Below are 27191 nucleotides of genomic sequence, written 5' to 3' on the forward strand. Positions count from 1 at the left end.
ACTGTTTTCTAAACTCTCATTTCTATACATGGTTTGGAAACAAAACTAAAATTTTCTAATAAGTAGATATACTATTTATACTCCCAAGATAATAAGTAAAATTATTTAAATATGTACTCACTGCTATCCATTGAATTGGGGGAAAAAATCATTCAGATTGTGTCATTTTAATAGGTACCCGAAAATAACTGGACTATTTATTCATCTTGTAGCTATATTCCATTCATTTTTCATCCATCATAAAAGGAGGAATAGCTTCTTCCTATAGCAGAAAGATTCCAGAGTGTCTATAAATTTTGAGACTTTGTTGAAGACAAAGTGAAGTACTCTGATTCCCAGAAGAGACATTTCAATCAGTAGTTACTGAAGTCTTTCTTCATCTTAGTATCTTTAATAAAAGAACTAAAACCTAGCAGAAATCAATAAAATTATTCATAGGAGGTGACTTAAGAAGAAGCCATAGATATGACATATTACAGCAGATCAAAATGTATTTTTAAAATGCAATGTACTTTGAATTGGAAATTAAGAAGATAAAGGCATAGGGATTCTCACTTTAGTTAAGTAAAACAGACTAATTGGTATGAACTTTTCAAATACTTTAAGGTAGAAATCCAGGAAATAAAATAAGGAAGTAAAGCTTAGAAAAAGAGTTGTTTGCCTGTAATGGTAAATAAGAGAAAAAAAAAAAAAGAAATAGGCAATATTAAAAGAAAGTGAAGAAGTAGAAAATAAAGATTTGGCTAAACCCTTGGAAATGTTAGCAAAGATATATATTATTTTTTAAAAACTTAATATCTTGCCTTCTGTTTTGTCCTACCTTCTAACTCTAGAACAACAATGTACTCATTTTAAGCACATAGGTTACTGAGAAAAACACCTCTAGGAAATATCTTTAAGTGGTCTTTGCTTTCAGATAAACCCTTTCTCTGCCTGTGAGCTTTTGGCTGCATGGATTATTTCTAAATACTGTTACCAAACACCATTATTACATGATTAGGTGTAACATCATGATTAAAGCCACTGTGAGAATACCTATTTTTACATAGGGGAAAGGATGAAAAAAAATGTTTTTACCTTTTGGAGTATGTTGGGAACAATTACATTCCATTAGATGCAGCAAAAACAGGTCAAACCAAAATGGAGATATTTTTTTTTTTTTTGTCATTGCAAAACACAGTAAATAGATCCTTACATTTTGTCAGTCTTTAGAATGCCTGGAGCCTTAATTTCTTCTTCCTTTTTTTCTTTTTTAAACAAAACTCTATTTTCTTTCCTTCCCTCTCCCTTCTCTTAGTCACGTCTTTCCTGCTGTAAAATTCATTCTAGTCTTTCAGGAAATGCTATCACCATACTCAGGAGGATTTTTACTCCCTGTAAAGAAGGATGGGAAAGGTGCCTCCACAGCTGGGAGTAGGCCTGAGAATTCTCTAAGTATTTTGTGTTGGCCAAGGTAGACTCACACTGAGTGTTTTTCATCTTTGATTCAAACACATCAGTCAGAGAAGAAAGTCTTCCAATTTGTGATCCAAGTACACCACTTTAAGTACAGGGTCAGTAGTATCTCCTTGCTGGCTCTTCAGGTTTACAAGAATCAGGCAAAGCTGTGGGCTGCTACCCATTAGAATAGGAGCCCCATTTGTAATTGTGAGTTGGACCTGAGGCTCTCCCCTGCCTTGGACTCCCTTGTCTCAGCCAAAGGCTTTGCTCTAGGCACTGATGAAATCAAAGCCCTGGAAATAGAGTGCTTCCTGAGGAATGGTTAGCCTTGCTACTACTAGTTCAAACAGCAAGTAGAATGTTTTAAAAGATGATCCCGTCTCAGAAATGACAGAATGTTGGACCTAGAAGATTCTGTGGCAGTTTGGGAAATGACAGTTGATAGTTGTGAGGGTTATTTAATTGTCGTTCCCTTGAGACCCGTGAAACAAGCTGCTTTTTGGGATTCCTCTGGAGGAACAGAAAATCACTGGTGCTTGACTACAAAACGCTAAGTGTCTCGTCCCAGTAGTTCACAGCGCCAGCATCAGGTGTTCTAGTCCCCCGTCCCTCTTTAATATATAAATATATATTTGGACTTTTTGTGCTTTCCTAGGAGAAAAATACAGCAGAACAGAAAGTAAATGAAATGGCAAATCTCTTCTTTCTCCTGTCTGGATCCAGCAATAAAAAAAAAAACAGCACTTTTTTAAGGGATATTCTTTGGGAGCCCTTTTCTATATAGATGTCTTTTCCAAGGATGAAGTCAGGACAATGCTGGACTCTATGGGAACTTACAGATAACACAGTTACGGAAATGAGACCTGGGTCTTGTGGAAGCAGGTGAAAATGGCAGTGCTCAGAACTCCCCTGCTGGAGGCTACTAGCCTCAGTGAGAGGGAAAGGCTACTGCCACTAAATATTGCATATTTTATTCATTCGTTGGCTCTCTTATCACTTACCCTCCAATATTCGTGGGAGCAAGGAGTCCAACAAAGCTGTTGATGGACTAGCTCTGCAGTTGATCGGACTCCCAACAACTCAAGCCATCTGGACTCTGGGGGAGCTCATAGTTAAGACAAAAGAGATTCCTATGGAAAAAAAAATCGAGATTGAAATCCGGTTTGGGATGGGACTGAGGCTAACTTTTGCACTCAGTAAAGAGCATCAGGAAAACTTCGACCATATTATGCAGCACGATGAGGGGTCATGAGAAGGGTGTTAGTGCGTGTGTGAGGACGGGGTGCCCGGAGTCTCATCTACAGCTCTGCTTGCACCCGGGAAACCCGTTTCCATCAGGCCTTGGGGTGGGGGGTGGGGGGGGGGGGTGTCTCTGAACATTTCTAAACGTCCACAGGAATTTATTACAGAGAACAGGCAATTGACTTTCTCCAGAGTAGTGTGAAACCGCCATCTGAAAGAATTTATTACTTAAAACTTGATATTCTGTGATTTGCAGGATATACAGCATCGGTTTCCCATTGTGGTTAATCAAGCACACACGCACACAACCCAGCAACCGACCTCTGGGTTCAGGGTCATCACACCCCGGACCAAAGCTCGCGAGAGTGCGCACACGCGGTTTGGGGAAGGGGGGGGTGGGCGGGGGCGGTACCTCGGCTCCCGCACTACAACTCCCAGAAGGCGCCGCGGTCAGTCAGTCAGTGAGGGGGCCGCTTCCGCGCATGCGTCCCCGCCTTCCCTGCTGGGCGGCGGGGGGACGCGGTGGCGGGGTGGGGCGGCGCGTCCGGCTGTCGGGGACGCTTTCCTGGCCGGGGCGCCGTGTGGAGGCGCGCTGTGCCTCGAGGCCCGGCTGGCGGGGCCCGCCATGAGGCGCCTGGGTTCCGTGCAGCGGAAAATGCCGTGCGTGTTTGTGACGGAGGTGAAGGAGGAGCCCTCCGGTAAGAGGGAGCAGCAGGTACGGAGGGGCGCGGGCGGCGCCGCGGCTGCGCAGGCGCGTCGGGGCTCGGGGAGCGCCCTGCAGGCGGGGAGGTCCGGGCTCCCCAGCTGCAAGCCGGGGCATCTCCGAGGGAGCTTTTTCTGATAAGACGACTCGCACTCAGCATCGCATGGCAATCGAACACGCACATCTTAACGTTGATAGATATGCCTTTTTTTTTTTTTTTTTTTACCTACCACCTTTTTTGGGGGAGGAAAACCCCTTCCCTAACTATTCACCTAATCGCCGCAGCCCAAACTTTACTGCTTTCCAAGAGCGTGGAGATTTTAGAAGACTCCTCGCCTTAACGGTTCTAAACAGGGAACCGGTGGCAGTTTGACCAGCTAGCCTAACTGGGTCCCTAAGGTGAGACCTCAGGTGTTGTTACTAGCAGTGGCCTGCTGGCTTCTCACTTTGCCGTCCTGTCCCTGGATGCTCAGGTCTCTCCCACCGGGTGTTTGTCACAGAGGGACCTCAGTAAATCACCTTACTGGTGAATGATTGACCTGTATCAAGGTGATTCTTTCATGTGTAGCAAAGTCTTTGATAGAATCCCTTGATAGGTTTTGGGTGTGGTTTTTTTTTTTTTTTTAAGATTTTATTTATTTATTCATGAGAGAGAGAGAGGCAGAGACACAGGCAGAGGGAGAAGCAGGCTCCATGCAGGGAGCCCGACGGTGGGACTCGACCCCTGGTCTCCAGGATCATGCCCTGGGTCCAAGGGCATTAAACCGCTGAGCCACCCAGGCTGCCCATGCTCCCAACTCTTGATGCAAAATTCATCATGTGCATTTGCATCCTGTGCATTCATCATAGGCCTACACACACACACACACACACACACACGCCTCCTTACATCGTTTGCATTGGCGTTCTTGTTTTCTAGACTAAAAGACCTATAAGGTGGAGATTGCCCTGGTATTTCTAGTCCCACTTTCTAGGACCTAATCTGTAGTAGGCACTGGAGAAATATTTGTTGAATTAAAGAATGAACCTCGGAGTCCTTTCATGCCAATTTTCCATTCACCTTGACACTTTTTACTGTTTTTGTTTTTCTAAGGTTTATTTATTTATTTTAGAGACAGAACATGCAGACATGGTCCAGGCAGAGGGAGAGAGGCCTCAGACTCCTCACTGAGCGCAGAAACTGGTCCTCGGGCTCTTTCCCACAACCCTTGAGGTCATGACCTGAGCCAAAACCAAGAGTGGCTCTCTCAACCAACTGAAGAAGGCAGCCAGGCGCCCCTTACCTGGATGGATACTTTTTACTTTACAACATAACATTTCTAGTGCCACTGCTAGTTCTTAATAGTTTACGTGCTGCTTGTGCACTGCCTGGCTATTCTTGCCTACCACCCAGAATGATCATCATCATGTTCTTTCCTGGTCAAAACCCCACAGTTACTACTAACTGTAGCAGTAGTTGCCAAGCTTTTATTTACTTTTATTTTTAGCCATAATAAACCTAAATATTGACATCCCAAATAGTGATTCACTCTAGCTGTGATTCTCAACTTTGTATGTTGGGCTGGGAGTGGGTAGTTTGTAAAAGCACCTTCCACCAGGAAAAATAAGCACCTGTTTTCCCCCTCTACAGTAGAGATTTACTGACAGTATTATTTATAGCATAATATTCAAATCATTAACCATAATTCAAGGCTTCCCACTAATCAGGCCCAGTCTACTCTTGAGGTACCTCTTGGATGCACCATGAGTTGCCTGGGCTCAGTGCAGCAGAAGATATGTGTGTTGGCGACCATTTGCCTATTTAAAGTGAAGTTCTGTCCTGTTTGAACAAAGTCTGCTTCATCCTGTGAACATACTGGGCACAGTCCTGTCTTTATTTTTGCTTATGCTGTGCACTCTGCCTGGATTACTTCCAGAATTTTTAATTTTTTCAAATCAGACTTTCTCTATGAAATCTTTGATCATCTTAATTATCTCAGTGATCTCCTCTGTCTGGAAATTGGAAGACCATTCAGTTTATACTTGCTGTTACTTTTTAAACATGGGTACCTTGTTTATCCAGTCGTAGTTTAAAGTCTTTAATGAGAAGAGGTCCGTGGACCCTTTGGTATCTTATATTGTCTTTTGAGCCTGTTGATAGCAAAGTGGTAGAAAGTTGATTCTTCTAGAAGGAATGTTTGGAGCTCATCAAGAGCTCCATGGGCAGAGTAATCTCCCTAGGATCTTTGATAAATTTGAATGCACACTGACATGAGACCTTCGCTGCTCTACCACAGGACGCTGCTTTACCACAGGTTAAACATATCCTCTGATACTAATTGCAGAAGTAGGTGTTAAATCCCCAGTCATTATTTTATCTTGAAAATACTGAATCAGTAACCGAATGGTGCTGATTTCCTAAGTCTACCTGACTCAGAAATAGTACTTCCATTTATTAGTCTTAAACCTGTACACACCAGCATTGTGCAGTGCTTTTCACGTTAAGATGTTACTTCAGATAATTTACACTATAAAACAGTAGCCTGAGTCTTTCTCAGAAATAAAAATATATCACAGATAAAAAGTTGGTAGGAATTTTAGAAACCCTCTCTTCCTCCATCGAATGATGGCCTTGGCTTCTCTTCCTGACTGTAGAAAAACCGTAAATTATGCAGTTTACTACTGCTAAAGCTGAATGAGCCCCCATTTGTTTTTCTCCTTACTATTTATTATACTTAACATTGTATTATGCATTTTGTTACTATTGTGTTGCTCATGAACATGAAAGTTCCACCAAAGGCAGGTACTTTTTTCTTACCTGTATATTTCCTAGTCTCAAGGTTAGAAGGCATTTAGCAAGTACTGTGCCAGGTAAATAATTGAACACACTGTGCTCGGGAGACAGTGCTGCATAGCACATGGTTCCTGGTGTCCTCTCATGGTCAGTAAAGAAACGTGAACAATTACAGATCGGTGTGGGAAAACGGGTATTGCTACGATAGCAAAGAAGGGAGGGGGAAACTCATGAGAACTTGACAGAAGAAATATTTTTAGATTTTCTTGAAAGGTAAGCAGGAGATTGTACCTTAGAAACAGTGAAATTAAGAATATTCCAAGTGAGAGTATATGTGAAGGCATAGAGGCTGTTTATCTTAAACCAATTTTCTTTCTCTCTTTTTTAAGCCATTTAAAGTTTTGGCAACTGAAACTCTAAGTCACAAGGCATTAGATGCAGATATATACAGTGCAATTCCAACAGAAAAAGTGGATGGAACATGTTGTTATATTACTACCTACAAAGGTAAAATAAAACTGTACTACAAATATTATTTAATCACTTTATGAACTATATATATCTGAAGTAGGGCATTTACCCTTCATAAACCCTTGGCAACCTAAGTGTAGGAGCAAAATGTAAAATCCCAGTTGTTATATTTATTTATTATATCACTGTATCTTTCTCTTGGGGGAGGAAAGGAAGGTAATTAACATTTACTTACTACTTATTAAGGGCAGGCAGTATGAGAAATGCTTTATACATGTCATCTCTAATTTGCACAGTAAGCCTCCATTTCAGAGATGAGGAAACTGAGCCTCAGAGAACTTAAAGAATTTGTCCAAGACCATATAATTAATGAATGGCTGAACTGGTAACACAACCTATGTTTGATCCTAAAATATGCTTTTATGTCACTGTTTCCAGTACTGACTCCTAGTTTTTATTGCTATTGGCAATATCTCTACTTTATTTCAATTTATGCACTTTAAGAGCTAGAAACTAAAATAGAAATTGTCACTTAAGGAAAAGGAAAAAAATGCATCAAAAAGAGAGAAATAATCTTTGTGATTTCCTTTTACCTCGTAATTCCAGCAAGAGAAACAGAACAGTTAAATAAACGCAAATTAGACATATTCCTGGTATCAGGAAGTCTTTTCTGAAATGCATTTTTTTTCCATTTTGAATTGTGATTAAAATACATGTAACATAATTTACCATCTTACCCATCTTTATGTGTATAGCTCATCGTTGTGCTACGTCACCACCATATATCTCCAGAACTCTTCATCTTGCAAAATTGAAACTCAATACCCATTAAATAAATTACCATTCCCCCTTCTCCAGCCCTTGACAACCACCATTCTATTTTGTCTCTGTGGCTTTGGCTAGTATAGGTACCTCCTTTATGTGGAATCCTACAGTATATGTCTTTTTATGACAAGCTTATTTCATTTAGCAGAGTGTCCTCATGTTCATTCCCTTCATTTTGAAGGCGGAGTAACGGTTCATGGTGTGTATATGCCACGTTGTTTGTACACACCACATAACTTTATGTATATGCCACATACTTTCATGTCTATGTGATTCATCCATCAGTGTACACTTGGGCTACTTCTGCCTTTTGGGTCTTGTAAATGATGCTGCCATAAATATGGTGAACAGATATCTCCTTGAGGCCCTGCTTTCAGTTCTTTGGTAGTATATATTCAGAAGTGGAATTGCTGGATCATATAATTCTATTTTTAATTTTTTGAGGAACTGCCATACTGTTTTCCATAGCAGCTGATGATTCCCTGCCTACCAAAAGTGCACAAGGGTTCCAGTTTCCCCACCTCCTCATCAGCATTTCTAATTCTGTTTGACAGTAGCCATTTTAATGGATATGAGTGAATTTTTGTATTTACGAGTAAAAAGAACAGAAGGTCCAGTCAACCAGAAATGACCATATAATTTTAGTCTGGTTCTTCATATTATTTATTGGCACAGTTAATAAGGAATACTGAATGTCTGAACCAAACTATAATCAATTATTTTAAAATCTCATATAGTTGAAGAAACTAAAAGATTTTTCAGGGTTTTATAATTATATTAAGAAACTTAAACATGCATCATTTGTTTGATCATGTATAATAGTGGCAGATAAACATGACTGGATTGCTAAAAAAAAAAAACTTACAGGATCCAAAATGACAGTGCTTGCAAATGCAAATCCAGAGGTGATCACTGGTATAGGATAAACAGTATTAGCACCGGCATTAAACCTACATCGCAGCAAAGGGTTGATGAGGCCAAGTGAAAGCGCCTTTTGTTACCCCATCTTCCCCCTCTTCACTCCTCCCAGCCCCCAAAGTCCTGGCAGGACACACTTTGTCAAATCAGGAATCACTGATGTATGCAGGGAACACCTTGGAAACAGAGTCCAAAATGAAGTCTCAGCTGGGGATTTTTATATTCTGCTGGTCACAGAGACATCTTCCTGCTAAGTAACCAGCCTCAACAGCAGAGCCCTCCAGGAGTCTCACTGAGACCAGGTATAAGACTCACTAGTCTGGCTGTTATCAATAAAGAGTGCAGCACATTGCCCTGAAACTTCATGGATCCATGATAATGGATCATCACTAATAATCACTGTTTCATGCCTTGACCAGGGATCAGAGCCATGCAGAAAAACTCAGGCTAATTCCACATTTTTAGGAACTAACCCTCATAGCACATTTATATTTCAGGAGAAATGTGAATACAGTTATCCAGATAGGTTTCCATTTAGTATAGAGATAGCTTTGGTTTCTCACAAATGCTCATTGCCAATAAAATGTGGCTGTGAATGTCCTTATGAAAAAGTCACATATTTACTTTTTACCTCATCCTCCTCATTCTTTAACCAAAGACTTAAGTCTTACAGCATAAGGTACTGCTGGGTAAGATGTGTCTGTTAGAATTCATATTTATCTTTGTCTTGTAGGGTTGCTGCTTTTAGGGAAGATGACCCTGTTATATATTGAAAACCTTTCTAGCGAAATGTCTTTCAAGATAAGTTTTATTGTTTGCTTCTTAAACTTTCTTTTCCCTTTTATTAGACTTTTTTTTTTTTTTTTTTTTTTTAGGTCAGCCATATCTTTGGGCTCGGCTAGATAGAAAACCTAACAAATTAGCTGAGAAAAGATTTAAAAATTTTCTACATTCAAAACAAAACTCAAAAGGTTAGTGGGTCCTCTTCTTTTTTTTTCAGTTTTTTATGATTTAAATAACCTGCAATTTTTGGCTTCTTAAGTGGTAGTATTTGTATACATCATATCCTTCTTACAGTTTAAGTACTGAGGGGAAAGAAGAAAATTGTAATTGAGTATCTTTGTACATAAATAATATTCTTGAAAAATATTTTGTTTTCCTAACATTTTTATGACTCATAAAAATTGTTGATATTATAAAAACATACACATTACTGGGGCACCTGGGTGGCTTAGTGGTTGAGCATCTGCCTTTGGCTCAGGTTTGATCTCGGGGTCCTGGGATCAAGTCCTGCATCAGACTCCCAGCAGGGAGCCTGGTTCTCTTTCTCTCTGTCTCTCATGAATAAATATAATCTTAAAAAAGTTACATATTACTACATATATACTGTAATGAGCAACATGTTTTGGATATGTTGCCTAAGATACAAGTAGGTATTTTTATAAATCAGCCATAGAAATATCAAAGGATTATCAGTATTTTTAATTAAACATTAAAATGGCTAAATATTATATAAGCAGATACATTAATCTTTGTATATCCATTCATTCATTAATACATCTTTATAGTACATTAAAAATTCATCATTAATCTGTATATACTGGAACATTGGCTACTTTAGACTTCTGTCCAGTATTTACAGATAGTGGTAGGTTCAAAATTGAAAAATTTTTTTAAAAAGTATTTGACAGAGTAAGTGAACACAAGCAGGGGAGTGGCAGGCAGAGAGAGAGGGAGAAGCATGTTCCCCACCAAGCAGAGACCTTGATGTGGGGCTTGATCCCAGGTTCCCAGGATCATGACCTGAGCTAAAGGCAGATGCTTAACCTACTGAGCCACCCAGGCGCCCCTAAAATTGAAAATCTAAAGTGTTAGTACTCTGAGAAGTGCAGTCACATCATGGTGATAATGGAGAATAATTATATAATACCTGATATTCTGGGTATTATATAATACCTTATATTATGATATCATGTTCCCACTTTTAATTTGTTCATTCTTATATTTTTTTTAAATATCACTATATATAAAATTATTTAACTCTTTTAGAATTTTTTTGGAATGTTGAGGAAGACTTCAAACCTGTTCCAGAGTGCTGGATACCAGCGAAGGAAATAGAACAATTAAACGGGAATCCAATGCCTGATGAAAACGGACACATTCCTGGTATCATGAAAACTTTTCTAAAATGCATAAGTAGTTTTTCTGGGAATGGGAACATTTTTGAAAAGTGCTGAGTAGAAAGATACCTCAGATTAAAGTTCAGTTCAGCCAGCATGTCAAGTACCCATAACATGCAGAGTACTCTTAGGCTCTAATAATAAAGAAGTGAAGATTAGAATCCTACCTCCGTGATCTTTCAGACACTAGGGGAAATCCACCAATATTAGTATGATTTAAGAACTAAAAGGAAAGTACACACAGGCAAGATATAGTCAGAGAAAAGAGGAATAATTCTAGTCAGCTTCTGGTAGAGGAAGCTCTAAGGGGAGAGGACATCTGTACTGAAGCTTAAGAACCAGAAACTTAGCTGGCAAGGAAGAGGGAAGGTTAGCTTAGGCAAATTCCCACAAAGAGGAGAGATATGGAGTCATGGGAATTTTATGTGACTTCTCTGGCTGGAATGTTTAGGGCGTATGACTTTGGAGGACATTATGAAAGGCGAGGCTCTAGATGTGGAATGGGCTTAGGTCTTAAAGGGTTTATTCCACTGAAAGGAGTTTGAAATTCATCCTGAAGATGATTATTAAGCAGGTGTGCAGCAGAACTAAATTTAAATTTTTGAAGCAGGATTATGATAAAAGTGGGGTGGGTTTCCCTAGAGACTAATGGACCAGGAAAGAAGTTATTACAGTTCTCTGAGTGAGTATTGAAGGCCAAAGATCACAGTGGTATATGTGTCCTAGTTTTTGTTTGTTTGATAAAAGAATCATCCACATGTGGGAGACTATTCTGGAATAGGAGTTAGGAGAGGAATAGCAATAACATTCAGTACACGTGGAATTAATACATCGTTTAGCAAATACTGCAGTAATACAATAAATTGTAGAACACTTACTGCATAGATCTATTGTCCCTGAAACTGGAGAGATAGTAGAGAGAAGACTTAAGGAAAAAAAAAGTTTTAATGCTGTGTTTTAGAATGGTGTTCAATTCTTATTGAAAAGGTGAATTTTCTAGTAAAGGAATGCTGAGTGCTCTGTAGTGAACCATGAAGAGGTTAATTCCTCAACAGAATAAAAAATAACCTTACGGTTAAAAAAAATGATTATGATTTAAAAAGTAGTTAAACTTAAAACACTTCCACTGATTTAAATAAATGATATGTGTGATAAACATCCAGAAAACATGGAAAATTTATAACAAAAATTGCTTCAAGTCACAATCCAGTGAAAACAACGTGATTACAGTTTTTTCTTCACATGATAGGTTGGGTACCAGTGGAAAAAAACAACAAACAGTATTGCTGGCATTCCTCAGTAGTTAATTATGAATTTGAAATTGCCCTGGTACTGAAGCATCATCCTGATGATCCTGGTCTTTTGGAAATTAGTGCAGTGCCTCTCTCAGATCTCCTAGAACAAACACTAGAGCTTATAGGAACAAATATTAATGGAAACCCATATGGTGAGTAAAGCCTTTTTCCCATTCAATTAACAGTAACTGTCATTTATAAAGAGAACTTTGTGCCTTCAACTTAAAACACATTCAGTAAAGAAATGACTAGTTTGAGTTAACAAGCCTTCTAGAATTATAGCCATTTCTATTTATGTCCATGGTGAAATTTATGCATGACTCTAACCATTTTATTAACCCAAAAAGTTGATTTTAGCTTCCCATTCTCCCCTGTAATAACATAGAACTATGTATGAAACTCAAGTGTAACTTTTTTTTTGCTTTTTAAAATTTAGGTGAAATGAGGTGAATGAGAATCATGTGTTTTTCATGGCTAGGTAATTAGTTTAGCATTAATAAGCCACTAATTAAAGAATTGCCCATGAATAGCATATCGAGTATCAAAATCTGTACTATGATGAGTTGAGTTCAAGTCCAGAGGGCACTGTGGAGTACATTGTTGACAGGGGGCTGAAGACAGACCCAAGGATATTAAAGCTGGAATAACAAAATCCAACATAGAGATTAGCAGCAGATTGATAGGCAGGTAGAAGGAGGTTAAGATAGTAATTATATGTGTTATCTGAGCTACAGATTGGCTGTTTGCCAAACACTGTATGATATTTGAACTTGGCTAATGGTACAGAGCAGGGGTTGGCAGACTTTCTCTGTACAAGTCCAGTAAGTATTTAGGTTTTGTAGGCCATTCCTCTGAAATAGGCCATAAACAGTACCTAAGAGAATGGGTATAGCTGCATTCCATTGAAACTACAAAAACAGGCATCTGGTTGGATTTGGCCCATGGGTCATAGTTTGCTGACCCTTGATATTTATAGATTATATGAAGGTAAAATTTAGACTTAATGGGATAAGGTGGCACTTCTGAATGAGGTCTCTCGTATTTCTCTCTTCTAGCAATCCAACTAAACTTTTTGATAAACTTATTGCTAAATGTTTTAAAGGGCTTTTTTTATTTGAAGAAGTAAATTTTCTCAATTCTTTTTGAAACTTTGTATGGCTAACGGAAATTTTTACCATTCAGGGTTAGGAAGCAAGAAGCATCCATTACATCTTCTTATACCACATGGGGCATTTCAGATAAGAAATCTACCCACCTTGAAGCACAATGATCTATTATCCTGGTTTGAAGGTTGCAGAGAGGGTAAAATTGAAGGAATAGTATGGCATTGCAATGACGGCTGTTTAATCAAGGTAATGGCAGAAAATAGTTGGCGGAATTATGTCGTTTTATTTAATTTCCTCATCTCAGAGACCACCATTCTTTATATGATAAAGAAGTGTTTCCCAGGATGTTTTCATTCTCTGGGGCATTGGTTTTCCTAGATGTGCTTCAGAAATAAAGTGATGAAAACATCTGGAAAAATTGCATATTACAGACTCCCTTCTTGGAAATTTATGTTGCACTTGAATGCTGAGATAATCTATACCAACTTGGTTTAACTCAGCATTTTCCAAAGTTACTTGATTATAGAATTTGAGGTAAAGTGCCAAGGTAACAGCTAATATTTACAGAATGAATTTTTATACTTTGTGCCCTTTTTGTCTCTTGGACTTGTCTACTTAATTTCTCACAGGTTTCTGAAATTGATAATGTTTGGAACTGGACCTAGTCCTATCAACCCTGATTCCCAACAATTCAAAAAACTCAGATGGTTTTTAACCCCTCTCTCCATTACTTTATACATAAAATTCTTTAAGATTCTGATCTATTGAATCTGTACTTCTCCCCAACCATTTGGCAGTTTTCATTTTAATTGAAGCTGAGAGATTCATACTTGATTTAGTTTATCACCCTCTTTAAGTGTTATCTTTCAGTCTTATCCTTGTCTGTCCATTCTCCACAGTAAGTGAAAATGTTACTTTGTTGCATAAAACAGCTTCCTGACATTCAGGATCTGACCCATGCTTCACTTTCTGCCAAATATACACACATTATTGTATATGCTCTAACCACACTTAAGTAATTGCAATCAAAGCAAAAAGCACCATTCTATCACATGATACTTAGAATGCCTCCCCACCCATGTTTTTCAATTGGCTAGCTTCGTACTCAGCAACAGACTCCATTCATTACATTCTTATGGAGCCCCTAATTATGATCCTGGCATGTTTCCAGGTACTGGAAATACAGAGTCAACAAAAACAATGTCTGCCTTCATGAAGCTTACATTCTAATGGGGAAGATAGACAATAACAAGTAAACATGTAATATGTCAGAAGGAGAACAGCTATGAAAAAAAAAAGGGTAAGAAAAGGTAGAGCCTTGAATAGTGCTTGGCAGATGGTAGGCATTCAAAATAATTATTTGTAAGTGAATGAAAATAATAAAGTCTGAGGCTAATACCCTTTTTTGCTCTTTTCAGGTTCATCGCCATCATCTTGGTTTATGCTGGCCAATTCCAGATACTTACATGAATTCAAAACCAGTTGTTATCAACATGAATCTGAACAAGTATGACCATGCCTTTGATACTAAATGTTTGTTTAATCTTTTTTCAAAAATAGATAATCAGAAATTTGGTAGACTCAAAGATATAATACTTGATGTATAAACTAGAAATCCAGTTAAAAATCAGCTTTATTATATTGGAATCTTGAATATTCTGCTATATGTGGAAGGTAAAAACATCTCAGAATTCTGTGTTGAAGAGAGCAATATGTCGTCTAGCATTTGAAGAAACGAATTTCCCAGTTGCAAATTTTATTCAGAATTTTATTCAGAACTAGCAAATGAATTTTAACCACAAGACTTAAAAAATGTAATGGTAAGCTCCCCTGCCTGGTACAAAGTTAAAGACTGCAACTAAACCAACAATTCTGGATCATTAATACTTAACATATGGCTATAACCTCATAACATGTTTATATACATGTAAATATATATAAAACTAGATTCTTAACACACATATAAATAAGTATGTATAAAACCCCAATTTTAAATGTTAAAATTAAAATCACCCTATACTCTTTAAAAAACTTAAACATGAATATATACAGAAATTCATCATAGCTCATTTGATAGTCATAACTTACTCTAAAAGTCTTAAAAATATACTTTTCTAGTATGTTTAAAATTTTATATAATTTTATTTACTAAGACTTCAATTTAATAAAGGTACAGGTATGAAGAAAGAAATCATGTAGGTCAGAGACCTGCTTGATTTCCAGATGGAGTTTTAACTTATAAAGTTAATAAATAGTTCAATAAAACTGTAGTTATAGGTAGTCCTTAATAAATGGGGAGATTAGGAGGACTTTCTCCTTCATCTTCAAACTGTTCAGAAGCAGCAATAGGACTAGTTAATTCAACTCCACATTGTTCAGAAAGTTTTCTTAACTTCTCTTCTAAGAGAATATTCTTTTTCACTTCTTCTTTATAATTATACTTCAGATCTTCAATTTCTTCAAAAAATGAAGGATCAAAGTTTTCCAGTTCTTTTTTCAGCTTTTTTATTTCCTCCTAATAGAAACATGATATTTTTGAAAGGTATGTAGGAATATAATACATTCTTTAGATTTAAATTAAAGAAACTTAAATATAAACATAAAATCCAAAGTAACCTGAATAATCAGATATATGCTATACAGGCAGAAGTATTTTCTTAGAATTCTATTAATAAGGTTTCACTGTACAGCATAAGTAACTTGTTAGCTGGCAAATCAAATTATCTATTCTGTAAATTATGCCCTAGTTTTTGACTAAAACTTATTTCTTAAATTAGTGTGTGTGCATGTGGGGGGGGTGTAAACTAGTGGTGGCAACATTTAAGCTTTCTCTAAAAGTATATTAGATACTCTCATTGGGGCAATCAGAAAGACTTGGCTGTTCACAACACAAGTTATTTTGGTTAAGAGTCTTTGGTTTAGGCTTCATTTATATTTTCTTTACAAATACCTATTTTTTTTTAATGAATAACATTTAACTTATAAATATATTTAGAATTTGGGAAACTCTGGGACCTCTACCTGACTAAGAGAAATGTGTAAAGAGAGAATATGAACTTCAGAATAGCTAGTGATCACTAGTTAATTCTTTAGTTTATGCTGTTTTGTTCTGTTTATAGATTCTTTAAGAGATAAAGCATGGCAAATATTTTTCTTTAATAAAAAAGGAGCTCTTCCTGAAAAGAATTTCAAAAGGAAATAAAAGACACTGTTCCCAATGTGGCCCAAAACTTAAGAGTAAAATAATGAGCTATGCTTGTGAGAATTAAAAAATAAATTTCTCTTTAATCCTATTTGTTTTATCTCAGTTTTTTTGTAGCTCTCGTTTAGTATTTTTAACACAGGTGACTATAATGAACTCTGCAATATCAAGGTCAAACATAAGTGTATCACATAACCCCAGTAATTTTTAGGATATATACTTAAAGATAGTCATAAAAGTTGTTTTTAACAGCGGTTTTCACAAAACATAATATAGTTAGATAAAATTACCTTCAAATGCTGCTTTTCTAAATCTGAGGTTTTGAGCTGTGTCTCTAAATCTTTTACTTTTTCCTTTAGTTGATCAGGATCTGCCAAAAAAGTTTTAAAAGTCAGATTCCATTTTTCCCCACTCTGACAAAGGATTTCTTTTAGAGAATAAATAGAAAACTAAACCACGGCCTAGAAAATAGGGCATTTTATGGCTGAAAAACTTTCCAGGCTGTGAATACTGTAATGCTACCTTTTACAGTATTGTAATTCCATAGCAGACCAAGAGAAAAACCATCTGCTGGGTATTAGATGGGTAGAATCAGGGTAATTTTTCTAACCTAGAAGAAATTATTTTCCAGAGAAAAATTCTGATCTGAGCCAGGAAAAATTGTTAGGTACTAAAAGGACAACAAAATAAGTAGACTGTTAGGTAAGGGTCTACAGCCACAGCTGGCCAAATGCTCCTGGTACCCAGCAGTATTGACTATTCCATGAAGTTAGTCCACATTTACTGTGTAATTACTACACGAAAAATATGCCAGTCAGGATGGATAAAACAAAGAGAAATAAATCCTAATGCTATGGTCGGAAAATGTTAAGTACAGTACAAGAGCCTTAATTTCTTGGATCCTTAACCACTCCCCTCACCTGGAGTTAACATCTCTAAATTTATAATGAGAATCAGTGGACAAATGGAACGTTTTATTTCATTGTCATCTTTGCTAGAAACATTTTCTTTAAATTAAACATAACATCTAGTATGTCATGTCATTTTGCAGCCACTGAAGTGTAAAATTTTAAAAGTAATGCTAAACTTTGAGAAATTAATGGTCAGCAAGACACATTTTCATGAATGAGACAGGAAGGTTGGTACTCTATTACAGTTCCCTTGGAATGGTCCCCTAATTATGAGCTGGAGACAAGAAATATTTTCCTCATCCTTTTCTTTGGGAATAGTCAACAGAACTCATCTTCCTTTGGAAAGCAGAGCAAAATGATACTTTTCAAAACTTCTCTCACCTTTGTAGAAAGTACTCGCTATTTTTTATAAAGTCGGTTCTTAATCACCGGAATGCTGTATTGAGTTGATTGTCTTAAAGGGGTGCTATACGTTACACAGCTTACTAACGTAAAAGTAAAAGTAGTGCAGTAAAAGTAATTACTACGTACAGCACTTTCTGGAGTTTGCTTAAGGTATTGGATTGCATGATTGAAATGGCAAATTCCATACCAAAGAATTATTCCAATTTATACCTGAGCAACCTTTGACTATTTCAAACAGCTTTTTCAATATTCTACTGTACAGTCTTGTTGATACTTTGTATTTAAATAGTGCTTTAGAATTGCCAAGACCATTTCCGTTTGATTTTGAACCTTAGCAATCTTTGAAATATGTTAGGTATCCTTGTGTCCTGTAAATAGATGAGGAATATAAGGTTCTGAAATTCCCTCTCAGGAAACTTAGGTTTAGAGAGACCTTGCCAAACGTCATAGCATCAGAAGGTCTTTGGGGGTGTGCTAGTCTGGTACCCTAAGCTGGCTACTAAAAGAGATACTGTTGAGAGAGATTTACATGACTGTTCTAGTTACCAAAAGGTAGATAAGGCAGTTTGCATGGTCAAAAACAGGGAATGGTGAGGGGCTTTGGAGTTCCATAGATTTAGGTTTCATCCTGCCTGTCAATGCCTAGCTGTTGTGACCTCGTTGCTTAACTTTAAGGTGACAATCCTAGGTAAAACGGAGACAACGGTACCCACCAAACAGCATCTTAAGAGTTAAATTATAAAATGCTTGTAAAAGCACTTAGCATAGTGTCTGGTAAACTCGTACATGATAGCCTTAAAACAAAGTAGTAACAAGAATATGTGGTAGGATACCGAAAAAGGTGTATGAAATAGTCAGACTGTTCGGGTATAAATTGATATAAACCTTTGGAATAGAATTTGCCATTTCCCCATCACACTATTAAATATACATAATAAATGGTTCTTGTTAACATTGATGTTCTCAAAAGTCAACCACGGGTTTGTGAATATTGAACCATTCATAACTCTTAGGGAAAAAATGTACACATATACATACTCATATTTAACATAAAGTATAATTATAATCCTGGAAACAACTCATCCTGGGTAGATTCTATTTTCTTTGTTTTACAAAAAAGAAAACAAAGTTCAGAAGAGTCAAGTGACTCCCCTGAGGCTGCACCCCTCGTAAATGTCAGAGTTGGGATTTAAACCCAGACCAACTGGCCCTAGAACCAGAGCTTCTTGCCCTTTGATGCCCTGCCCTGTACTGTCTCCATCCTCTGGTCATTTGTATGAGAGCTGAAATAAGGTAGAGTCTCATCTTACTGGATCTCATCTGGAAAAAGGTGGGTCAGAACTTAAAATTTCACTACTGTATCTGCGAAAGCACTAGGAATACTAGTTTGGGGGTTAGAAGTAAATTTTAGTGAGTAGCTGAATTCACAAATACAGAATCTGAAAGTATTGAGGATCAACTGTTAATTGCATATACATGTATACACGACATATACACATGGATACATACGCACATAGCAATGCAATGATTAATCACTTGTGAATTGGAAGCATGTAGAAGCCTAGACTTTAATGTTTTAATTTGTAAAAGGGAAAGAGAATGCAGACAGGGTTCACTATATGTAGTTTTTAAGTTAATAATGAGAGGATGGGGTGCCTCCGTGGTTCAGTAGGTTAAGCATCTGGCTTCAGCTCAGGTCATGATCTCAGGGTCCTGGAACTGAGCCCTGCATTACATGGGGCTCCGTGCTCAGCGGGGAGTCTGCTCCTCCCTTTCTCTCTGCCTTTCCCCCCAGCTCCTACTCTCTCTTTCAAATAAATAAAATCTTAAAAATAAGAGGACAATAGCATTTAGAAGATAATGTTCAGAGGGCTTAAAAGGGCCTATATATACTTAGAAACTGGAAGCCACAAACTTCATATTCAGTGCTTAGCACTTTATCATGATTAAATGTAACACTTAGATGGAACATAAAGAGAAAAACATGGAGTATCTGCTAGTCGATACTATAAAGAACTCAGAGGACTCAATGGGAACATTATTCTTACATGAAGGAAAGAACTCTGAAAACCTATCGGATTTGATTTCATAGGAAGACAGTCATCAGAAATCTGAATAAATAAAAAAGGCAAGCCCTAATCCAAAAACTTGGGTTAGCTAACATGCTATAAGTATGTTATAAAGTACTTTACCAGATACAGCGCTTTCAGCTCCACTTTGGTCTTTGTTAACTTCTAACTGATGCATTAATTCCGCCTTTTCTTTTTCCAGCTGACTTTTAGCTAATCTAGAACACAATGATTATGAGTTCAACCAAAACCACAAAAACCAGTCATTGATTTATGAAATACATGGGTATTTCTTTTGAACTATGTGATGTAAATTGCTGAGAACTTGCTAATAATTCATAAAGGTAAAGAGTTCTTCATTTACTCTGACTTGCAATGCTACCTTCTCAAACTGAGATCACTGAATGAAAATTCTTCATGATTCTTAAAAGTCTGACCTGATGTCATTGTTAAGTTTTCCTTTTGGAGGAATCTCATGAGAGTATTCCACACAGAACCCTGTAAGTAAGTAATTTTTTTTCTCTCTCATTAATATTTGCCTCTGGAAAACTAAGATCTAACACATTTTGTACTATTAAGAAAGTTTAAATTGGAAGCTTGGCACTTATATTAGGATCTGGTTTACCCTTTTTTCAGTATCTATTATGTAAGAGTAACTGGCATCAGAAGGATGAAATAAGACTGATAAACTTGTTAGACAGCAAGGTTGAAAAATCCTAATCTCTGTAGGTAACAAACCTGGTCATAATTTAAAGTCTATTTTTTTAAAAAAAGGGTAGTCTTACAGATAATGTACCTTAGAACTTGAAGCTCTCGTTGAAGGCTTTGCTCTGTCTCAGCACCTTCAGGAACATGTTTGAGAATCGCAATCTTTGGGCATAATGAAAAATTAAGAGACAAAGTCTGACATGGAAATACGAGGTTTTATAAAGATACACATTTTCTGTAAAGGGTATTAAAGGTTGGGTTTTCAAAAGCCCACAAGATATGAATGCGTATCTGTTGTGTTCTATTCACTATTCATTCACAGTAATTCCTGAGTACTGCATGCCAGGCATTGTCCTAGGCACAGGGAATGGAGTGATGAAAAAAAAGACAAAAATCCCTTCTGGCACGTTCCTATGGTCCTTGGATATGATTTAGTGAGAAAGATACAGGGTAGGAAAGGAAAGAATTGCTAATCTAAGGGGTTTGGCTTAAACAAAAGGTTGAATGGTGGTGCCATCCACTTGATGGGCCTCCCAGGGGAGGTATTATCAATTGTTCATTTTTATCTACAAAAACAATGCCAAGGAGTGGCTTGAGCTGTAACACATTATTTTCTCTGGGAAAGAAAAATTACTTGCCTGTTGCTCGAGGTCTTCCGTGTATTTCTTAGCTTTTTGTTCCCTCTCTGTTGCTTGTCGTACAAGCTGTTTAAGATCAGTAAGGCTTTGGGTTTTTTTGGCAATATCAGTTTCCAATTCTTTCAACTTAGTTTCGTACATTCTAAAAATAAAGGTAAAAAATGGCATAGAAACAAAATAATTTCTCTCATTGACTTAAAAGCCAATTCAAATTATTGCACTAAAAATAACAGACTGTCTTACTCTTTCTTCTTGTCAAATCTAGTCAAATTCTACATATTTATTTAGTAATGGGTGACAACAAGGGCTAAGTATTCCTAATAGGCCAACTGAAATAGAGGATTTGAGTGTTTCCCAAGGTTATCAACAAAGGTGGAGCCTGAATTTGACCACTGTCAAAAGAAGATTAAAATTAATATATTTTCAGTCACAAAAAATATAGTGCAATTCATCCATGAGAATATCAAATTCTGTATTATTGGGTAATCTTAGAAATATATGTAAAGATCACAAGTTAAAGCATTTCATATATACCTCCTGCATACACACACAGAAGCATACAGAGAAAAAATGAGGTATCCATGTAGAACAAAGCCAAAAGGACACTACTGGGAAAGGAAAAAACGTACAAAGCAGGGGTGATAAAATGGCATATGACATTAAAATCTGAATAGATTTGTAACCTTTAAAGAAATGACCAATAGTTAAAAAACCCAACTCCAAAAGAAAATTTTAAAACATTAAGCAAAAATGATTTTATAGCATATCATACCACCTTAAAGGGAGACCATGCTCATAATATTCAAACTTTACCAGAGAAAAAAAGAAAGAATGCTGGGCAAGAAAATCAGGTGAGGACAGTATAAGTAAGGGAAATTATTATTTCAATAAATTCAAATAGTTGTTGATACACCTTAGAAACTGATTGGAAAGGAATGTTCTTAATCTGACAGACTGTCCACCAGAGGAGTGAAGAAGTATCAGAAGCTTACTCCTTGACTTCAGTTCTCCATTCAGATGCCCCACCCGATCAGAGAGGCCTTCTCTGATCAGCTATTTAAAATAGTTCCAATACCACCCAGTTTGTCTCAGCTGTCAGGATTAGGCCTGATAAGAACAGATGCCATTAGTTTGTTGAGTAAATATGAAGATTTCAGCCTGAGGAGGACCTAGGTGTCATGGGCCCCAAAGAAATCTCTCCACCACTTTACTAAGTGGGTGTATAATGCCAGCTGCAGATCCTAGCAAGGTTTTTGTTGGTTTTTAAAGTTTTTAGATTTAGGGAGGCTTGAGGCCAAGGATCAGAATTAGAATTAGCCTTCTCTAGCTCAAGTGGATTCTACAAGAACTTTGTAACTTTTTCAGAAGAGTTTACTGAAGGCCCACCCTATGCTTGGTTACTTTTCAGTTCTCAGATTTAGAACACACAAATGATGTAAAAGGCACAGTCATCTTCAATTATGGTTAAATATTACCCCTCTCAAATGTGTATAAACTTTATGAACCCGTTTCATGTTAATAATTTTTCTGCAGCATCTCAGAGACCTTTTTAGAAAAGGAAGTACAGGGATGATCATCTCTAGATTAAAAAACAAACAACACGAGCTCACAGAAGAGATGTTATTTACTTAAGGTCACAGTGAGACTTCAGTATTTCTAAAGCCATGGAAACCACCCAGCTAGCTATACAGAAACCAGGCAAATAGGCCTTTTAGAGGAACATCTAACGTGAAGCAGAGAGTCTGGCATGCAGCATGAACTACAGTAAAGTATCTGCTCAGTAAATCTCAAAGTAACTCAAGATTCTGAGTCTACATGTGATTGTAGAAGGAGGTAAAGTACCAAACCAGCAGTCAGCTGATAACCTTGCTAGTTGAGAGCTTCTGCTAGGGTCCAAGCAGACAAGACAGATTCCTTTTCCCTCAATCACATGTTATTTCATTTAGCCCTCCCACTAGCTGTCTTGCAGAGTTAAGAGACAGCAAGATAGGGGAGGAGGGGCTCTGAGTACTGTCAGTATGGTGTTAGGACAGGAACCAAGGACTGTTCTCTAGGACTGTGGCCACCTGGGCTGTATTCTAATCTGCCTGCATAACCTTCCTCCTCAGACCTGTGGACAGGGCCAAGTACAGTGCAGCAGACCCACGTAGGACTTGCTGTAGCCTCATAATGCTAGGGATGGTGACTTGATCCATCCCTCCTCAAGCCTACTCTAAATAACAGGTAGACATCAAATGAGAGACTGGAGATATATGGACATAAAGAACTCTTTGAATATGGTAAGATAAAGAGGAGTTTGCCTTTAGCATTGGGGCCAGCAGATGTAAAGAACACACTTCATACAGGATGACTCTAAGAGGAAGACATGGGTAGCATCATATTAGTTTCTGGCTTCTATATGCCTTAAAGCAGCTGTTTAAGACAGGAAATGAGAATGACACCAAAGCTGCCTACTGACTCATTAGAGTCATGATGAGCCGCCCATGATGACAGTGGTGATGTTTACTAGTGAGTTCCTAACACTTTGACAGTGACAAAGTTTATGTGACCGGTAGGAATCACACCTGTAGAAAAGGTTCACAGGATGGAAGAATGTCTAGGGTCAGAAAGCAAAGGCCAGTGAGAACTGAAGCTACTGCTGAATTCATCTGTCAAGGCTGTTTGAAGAACAAGTTGCCCAAGATATAACTCCAAGACTAGGGGCACCTGGGTGGCTTGGTCAGTTGGGCGACCAACTCTTGATTTTGGCTTGATCTCAGGGTTAAGATCAGGCCCGGCGTGGGGCCTTGCGCTCAGTGGGAGTCTGCTTGGGGTTCTCTCTTCCTCTGCCCCTCCTCCTGCTCACACACATGTACTCTCTCTCTTTCTAAAATAAATAATCTTAAAAAAAGAAAACCCTCCAAAATTGCAGTGTAGCCCCAGTTCCAGTATGCTGTAGGTTGCAACAAGACAGCTCAATTGTTCCTGGCTTATACTTGAGGTAGAGAATGAATGTAACATGGAGGCTGAGTTGTGGCTGGAGCAAAGCAGCAGCCGGCTGAAGCTGGGCACCACTGTTGGAGGCTCGCAGATGATAGCTGTTTCCTGATGCCCACCCAGCTCCAACACCCTCGGCCCAGCCCCAGCTCTGCTTTGTCATGTGCACTGCCACCTAAATTAAATATCTGAAGGAAGAAAAAACACCTTTTACCTGTTCTAGCATTGCCCCTAAGTATCGTGTTAAAAAAACAAAAAAACAAAAACAGTATCATGTTAAAGCAAACCACCAAACAGTTCATGAAGGAAAGAACTAAGTTAATCAGAGTAATGTCATACTCTTTTTTAAACATTAATGGCAGCAGTAGAACTGGTTAAACTTTGTGCAAGTTTTAAACTATTTGTTCCTACCTTGTCATAACAATTGATTTCCAGCTCTTGCTGTCAGCACCTTCTAGCTGTGGGCCTCTACTTTCTGCCAACTGTAATCTCTTACCAGTCTCTTCTAGTTGAACTGTCATCTTCTCATTTAATATCTCTAAATTATTCTTAGCTATCCGCAATTTTTCTGCAGCTTCAGTCTCCTATCATTAAAGACTAATTAGTATAAGGTAACAAAACAATAGTGTTCTCAAAGATGTAATACATTCAAAATTACCACTATAAATCAGAAAACAAAAGTAACCTGGCACTCTAAATGCTGATTAAAATTCCAATAAAAATCCAATGTTTCCTTTACTCTAAAATAGCAGTATGATCATAATTAGAACAGATCATATAAACGAGGTTAGGAAAATATATTTGCAAATATTTTACTCTAGTGGTTACTTTACATTTGTCATCTTTGTAGTATTTATAGATAATGGGATAGTTTGTCTCAATACACTCAGAAGATGTTTTGCTTTGACCAATACTTGAGAGACCTAGTTGTGAGCATAAACTATGTGTAAGTACCTTAGATAATTTCCACTATTAAACTTTCATTTAAAGCACACTACACTCTGGCCTCACAGTATATTCAGATACTGCTGTAACTAGCCTAAAAATCTCAATTTCAGTTTATTCACTGGATCATCCATATAAATAGCACCACCTATTTGGGGCAAGGAATATATTTCGCAACTTAAATAGAAAGGAATCTTACTATTTAACAACACAGTTTCATATATTCCTTACATCAGTCATTGTTCTGAGCCATGTGCACTAATCTTAACGCATTTAAATCCTGCAGGAACTCTGTGAAACAGGTATATTTATCATTCCCAATCTTATAGATGAGGAAATTGAGGGATAGTGAGGGGTTGGTAGCTTGCCTTTGTTTCCACAGCTAGTAATTAGTAGAGCTAGGATTTGAACCCCAGACAGGTAGCTTCTACATTACACTGCCTCTTAATTTATTATTTTCAGTGTACCTCATGGTGAAAGGATGGCAGCCATAAAAATACAATTCCTAAATCTTTTCATATCTACTCTGAATAGACATGCTCATTAACTTTTTCATTCAGCTTTTCCAAGATGTATTAGTTAATTAACATAAAAAGTAATTATTAATCAGTAATGAATGTCATACTTTTTTAAGTTCTTTACGAAGCCTTTCATTTTCAGCAACAATCTTCTCTGTGCCTTTGGTCTTGGATTCATAGTGTATGCTCAACTGACGTCCGAGGTGAGCTTTAAGTTTTTCTAATTCAGCCTATTACAAACAAACAAACAAACAAACTATAATTATGAAAACAAGGAAATAAAAGATCCTATAAACTCATTAAAACTTAATTCAAAGCAGTTTTAGAGACCATTTTTTGATAGAATTAAAGCCTTCCCTTTCTTTTTTTTTTTTTTTAATTTTTATTTTATGATAGTCACAGAGAGAGAGAGAGAGAGAGAGAGAGAGAGGCAGAGACATAGGCAGAGGGAGAAGCAGGCTCCATGCACTGGGAGCCCGACGTGGGATTCGATCCCGGGTCTCCAGGATCGCGCCCTGGGCCAAAGGCAGGCGCCAAACCGCTGCGCCACCCAGGGATCCCCTTCCCTTTCATATTGGTCATCTAGAGCAGAGGTTTCCAACTTTGGTTACCCAGAATGAGTTGACACTTAAAATCACAGTATCTATAGTAGGACCCACCCCAAAAGAGCAATATCAGGACTGGGGGCCTAGGCATCCACATATTTGAGAACAGACACAGGTAGGTATTTATGCAGCCAGAGTGAGAACCATTAAAACCATTTCATATAACAGGAGTATATTTAAAACCTTCCTTAAAAAATAGAAATTATAATAGTAGAGACATTCCATGTGAATAATCACATTAAAAAATTACCTTCAACTTTTCATTTTCCAGCTCAATATTAGCCATTTTTTCACTGGTCAGTATTCCTGATGCTTTTTTCAACTGTTCATTTTCCCTCTGGACTTTTTCAACAACTTTTTTCATTAAACCAATGGTTTTTTCTAGTTCTGGGATTGTCTTTCCACTTCTACCAGACTACAAAAGAATATGTTACTTTTTATCTGATCAAATATCTGAGACAGTAGAATATAAAACACCAACAACATAACAGGCTCATTATTATACTTGTTGATTCCTAACTTTTAAAGCCAAAGCCTGTATTCAATTCATTGTTAAAATAATCCTTTGCGATAGGAATTATGATCCTCAGGACTCAGAGAATTTGGTATTCCTAGTCATGCAGCCAATAAGTAACATCTCAAATACTCCAGCCTTGATGTCTGTTACAAATTAGTAAGTTTGAGAACCTAAATTTTCTATTTAGCTAATGTTCTTTCCTGTAACCTGAATTTTCTTTATATGAAAACAACCCACAAAAGAAAAGTTGTGTCATTAAAAAGCTCATAAGTAACCAAATTTGAATTGCAGAATAGAGGTGATTTTCTCTAAGATCAGCCATGATTAGAAATTCAGTTTCTAATATAACTATAAGAGACATATGAAATTTAAAACAACCTAGTGTAGAGTTGTTAATAGAGATGGGTCACTAATAACTGTCTCTTATGCTTTAAAATAAGGTTTTTAACAGTTGAGCAAAAGAATCTGCTTACATATTTGCATTTTAGTCAGTATTCACACTATGCAATGAATAACCCTACATAATTTTAATACATAATTTTACATAATTTTAATATATATTTTCACAACTTAGAAAAGGCCAAATTAACAGATTTTTATTTATGAAATTAATGTTGCTGTCAGATGTTTGTTCTGAATACTTTTCTAGTAATAACTCAATATTTTCACCAAATCTGTCATATATTTAATATTATTACTTGTATAAGTTTTTATAATAATCGCTTCCATTTGTGCCACTTGCTA

The 27191-nt window shown here is 37.2% G+C and overlaps 3 protein-coding genes across 14 annotated transcripts in view; 1 reads left to right on the forward strand and 2 right to left on the reverse strand.

Annotated features, from left to right (window-relative positions):
- C15H12orf50 (chromosome 15 C12orf50 homolog) overlaps positions 1–3232 on the reverse strand; it is a 42136-nt gene extending 38904 nt beyond the window's left edge. The window contains exons 1-3 of one of the 5 annotated variants that reach the window (XM_025439066.3): positions 3095–3232; positions 2442–2570; positions 122–262 (exon numbers count right to left, since the gene is read on the reverse strand). The gene's annotated coding sequence lies outside the window, so the exon portion shown is untranslated. Of the gene's footprint in view, positions 1–121; positions 263–820; positions 961–1077; positions 2042–2441; positions 2571–2910; positions 3047–3094 lie in introns of those variants that run through there. The other 4 variants (XM_025439065.2, XM_025439067.3, XM_025439068.3 and 1 more) reach the window with 4 other exon arrangements.
- Positions 3233–3262: 30 nt separating this feature from the next.
- The window catches only part of C15H12orf29 (chromosome 15 C12orf29 homolog), a 74751-nt gene continuing 50822 nt past the window's right edge, over positions 3263–27191 (forward strand). For 3 of the 5 annotated variants that reach the window (XM_049094501.1, XM_025439071.3, XM_025439073.3), the window contains exons 1-7: positions 3263–3397; positions 6548–6665; positions 9248–9343; positions 10422–10538; positions 11802–11999; positions 13030–13199; positions 14372–14460. In XM_049094501.1, the coding sequence (XP_048950458.1) occupies positions 3308–3397; positions 6548–6665; positions 9248–9343; positions 10422–10538; positions 11802–11999; positions 13030–13199; positions 14372–14460 (878 nt within the window). In that variant the 5' untranslated portion in view covers positions 3263–3307. Of the gene's footprint in view, positions 3398–6547; positions 6666–9247; positions 9344–10421; positions 10539–11801; positions 12000–13029; positions 13200–14371; positions 16247–19742; positions 20045–25467; positions 25529–27191 lie in introns of those variants that run through there. The other 2 variants (XR_004805485.2, XM_025439072.3) reach the window with 2 other exon arrangements.
- CEP290 (centrosomal protein 290) overlaps positions 14701–27191 on the reverse strand; it is an 86668-nt gene continuing 74177 nt past the window's right edge. For all 4 annotated transcript variants that reach the window (XM_035699496.2, XM_035699494.2, XM_035699495.2 and 1 more), the window contains 8 exons: positions 26181–26345; positions 25433–25555; positions 24274–24446; positions 20887–21028; positions 20337–20410; positions 19664–19758; positions 16446–16525; positions 14701–15468 (listed from right to left, as the gene is read on the reverse strand). In XM_035699496.2, coding sequence (XP_035555389.2) covers positions 15238–15468; positions 16446–16525; positions 19664–19758; positions 20337–20410; positions 20887–21028; positions 24274–24446; positions 25433–25555; positions 26181–26345 — 1083 coding nt within the window. In that variant the 3' untranslated portion in view covers positions 14701–15237. The remainder of the gene's footprint in view (positions 15469–16445; positions 16526–19663; positions 19759–20336; positions 20411–20886; positions 21029–24273; positions 24447–25432; positions 25556–26180; positions 26346–27191) is intronic.

Source organism: Canis lupus, chromosome 15 (assembly GCF_003254725.2).
Source record: "Canis lupus dingo isolate Sandy chromosome 15, ASM325472v2, whole genome shotgun sequence".
Classification (NCBI taxonomy): Eukaryota; Metazoa; Chordata; class Mammalia; order Carnivora; family Canidae; genus Canis; species Canis lupus.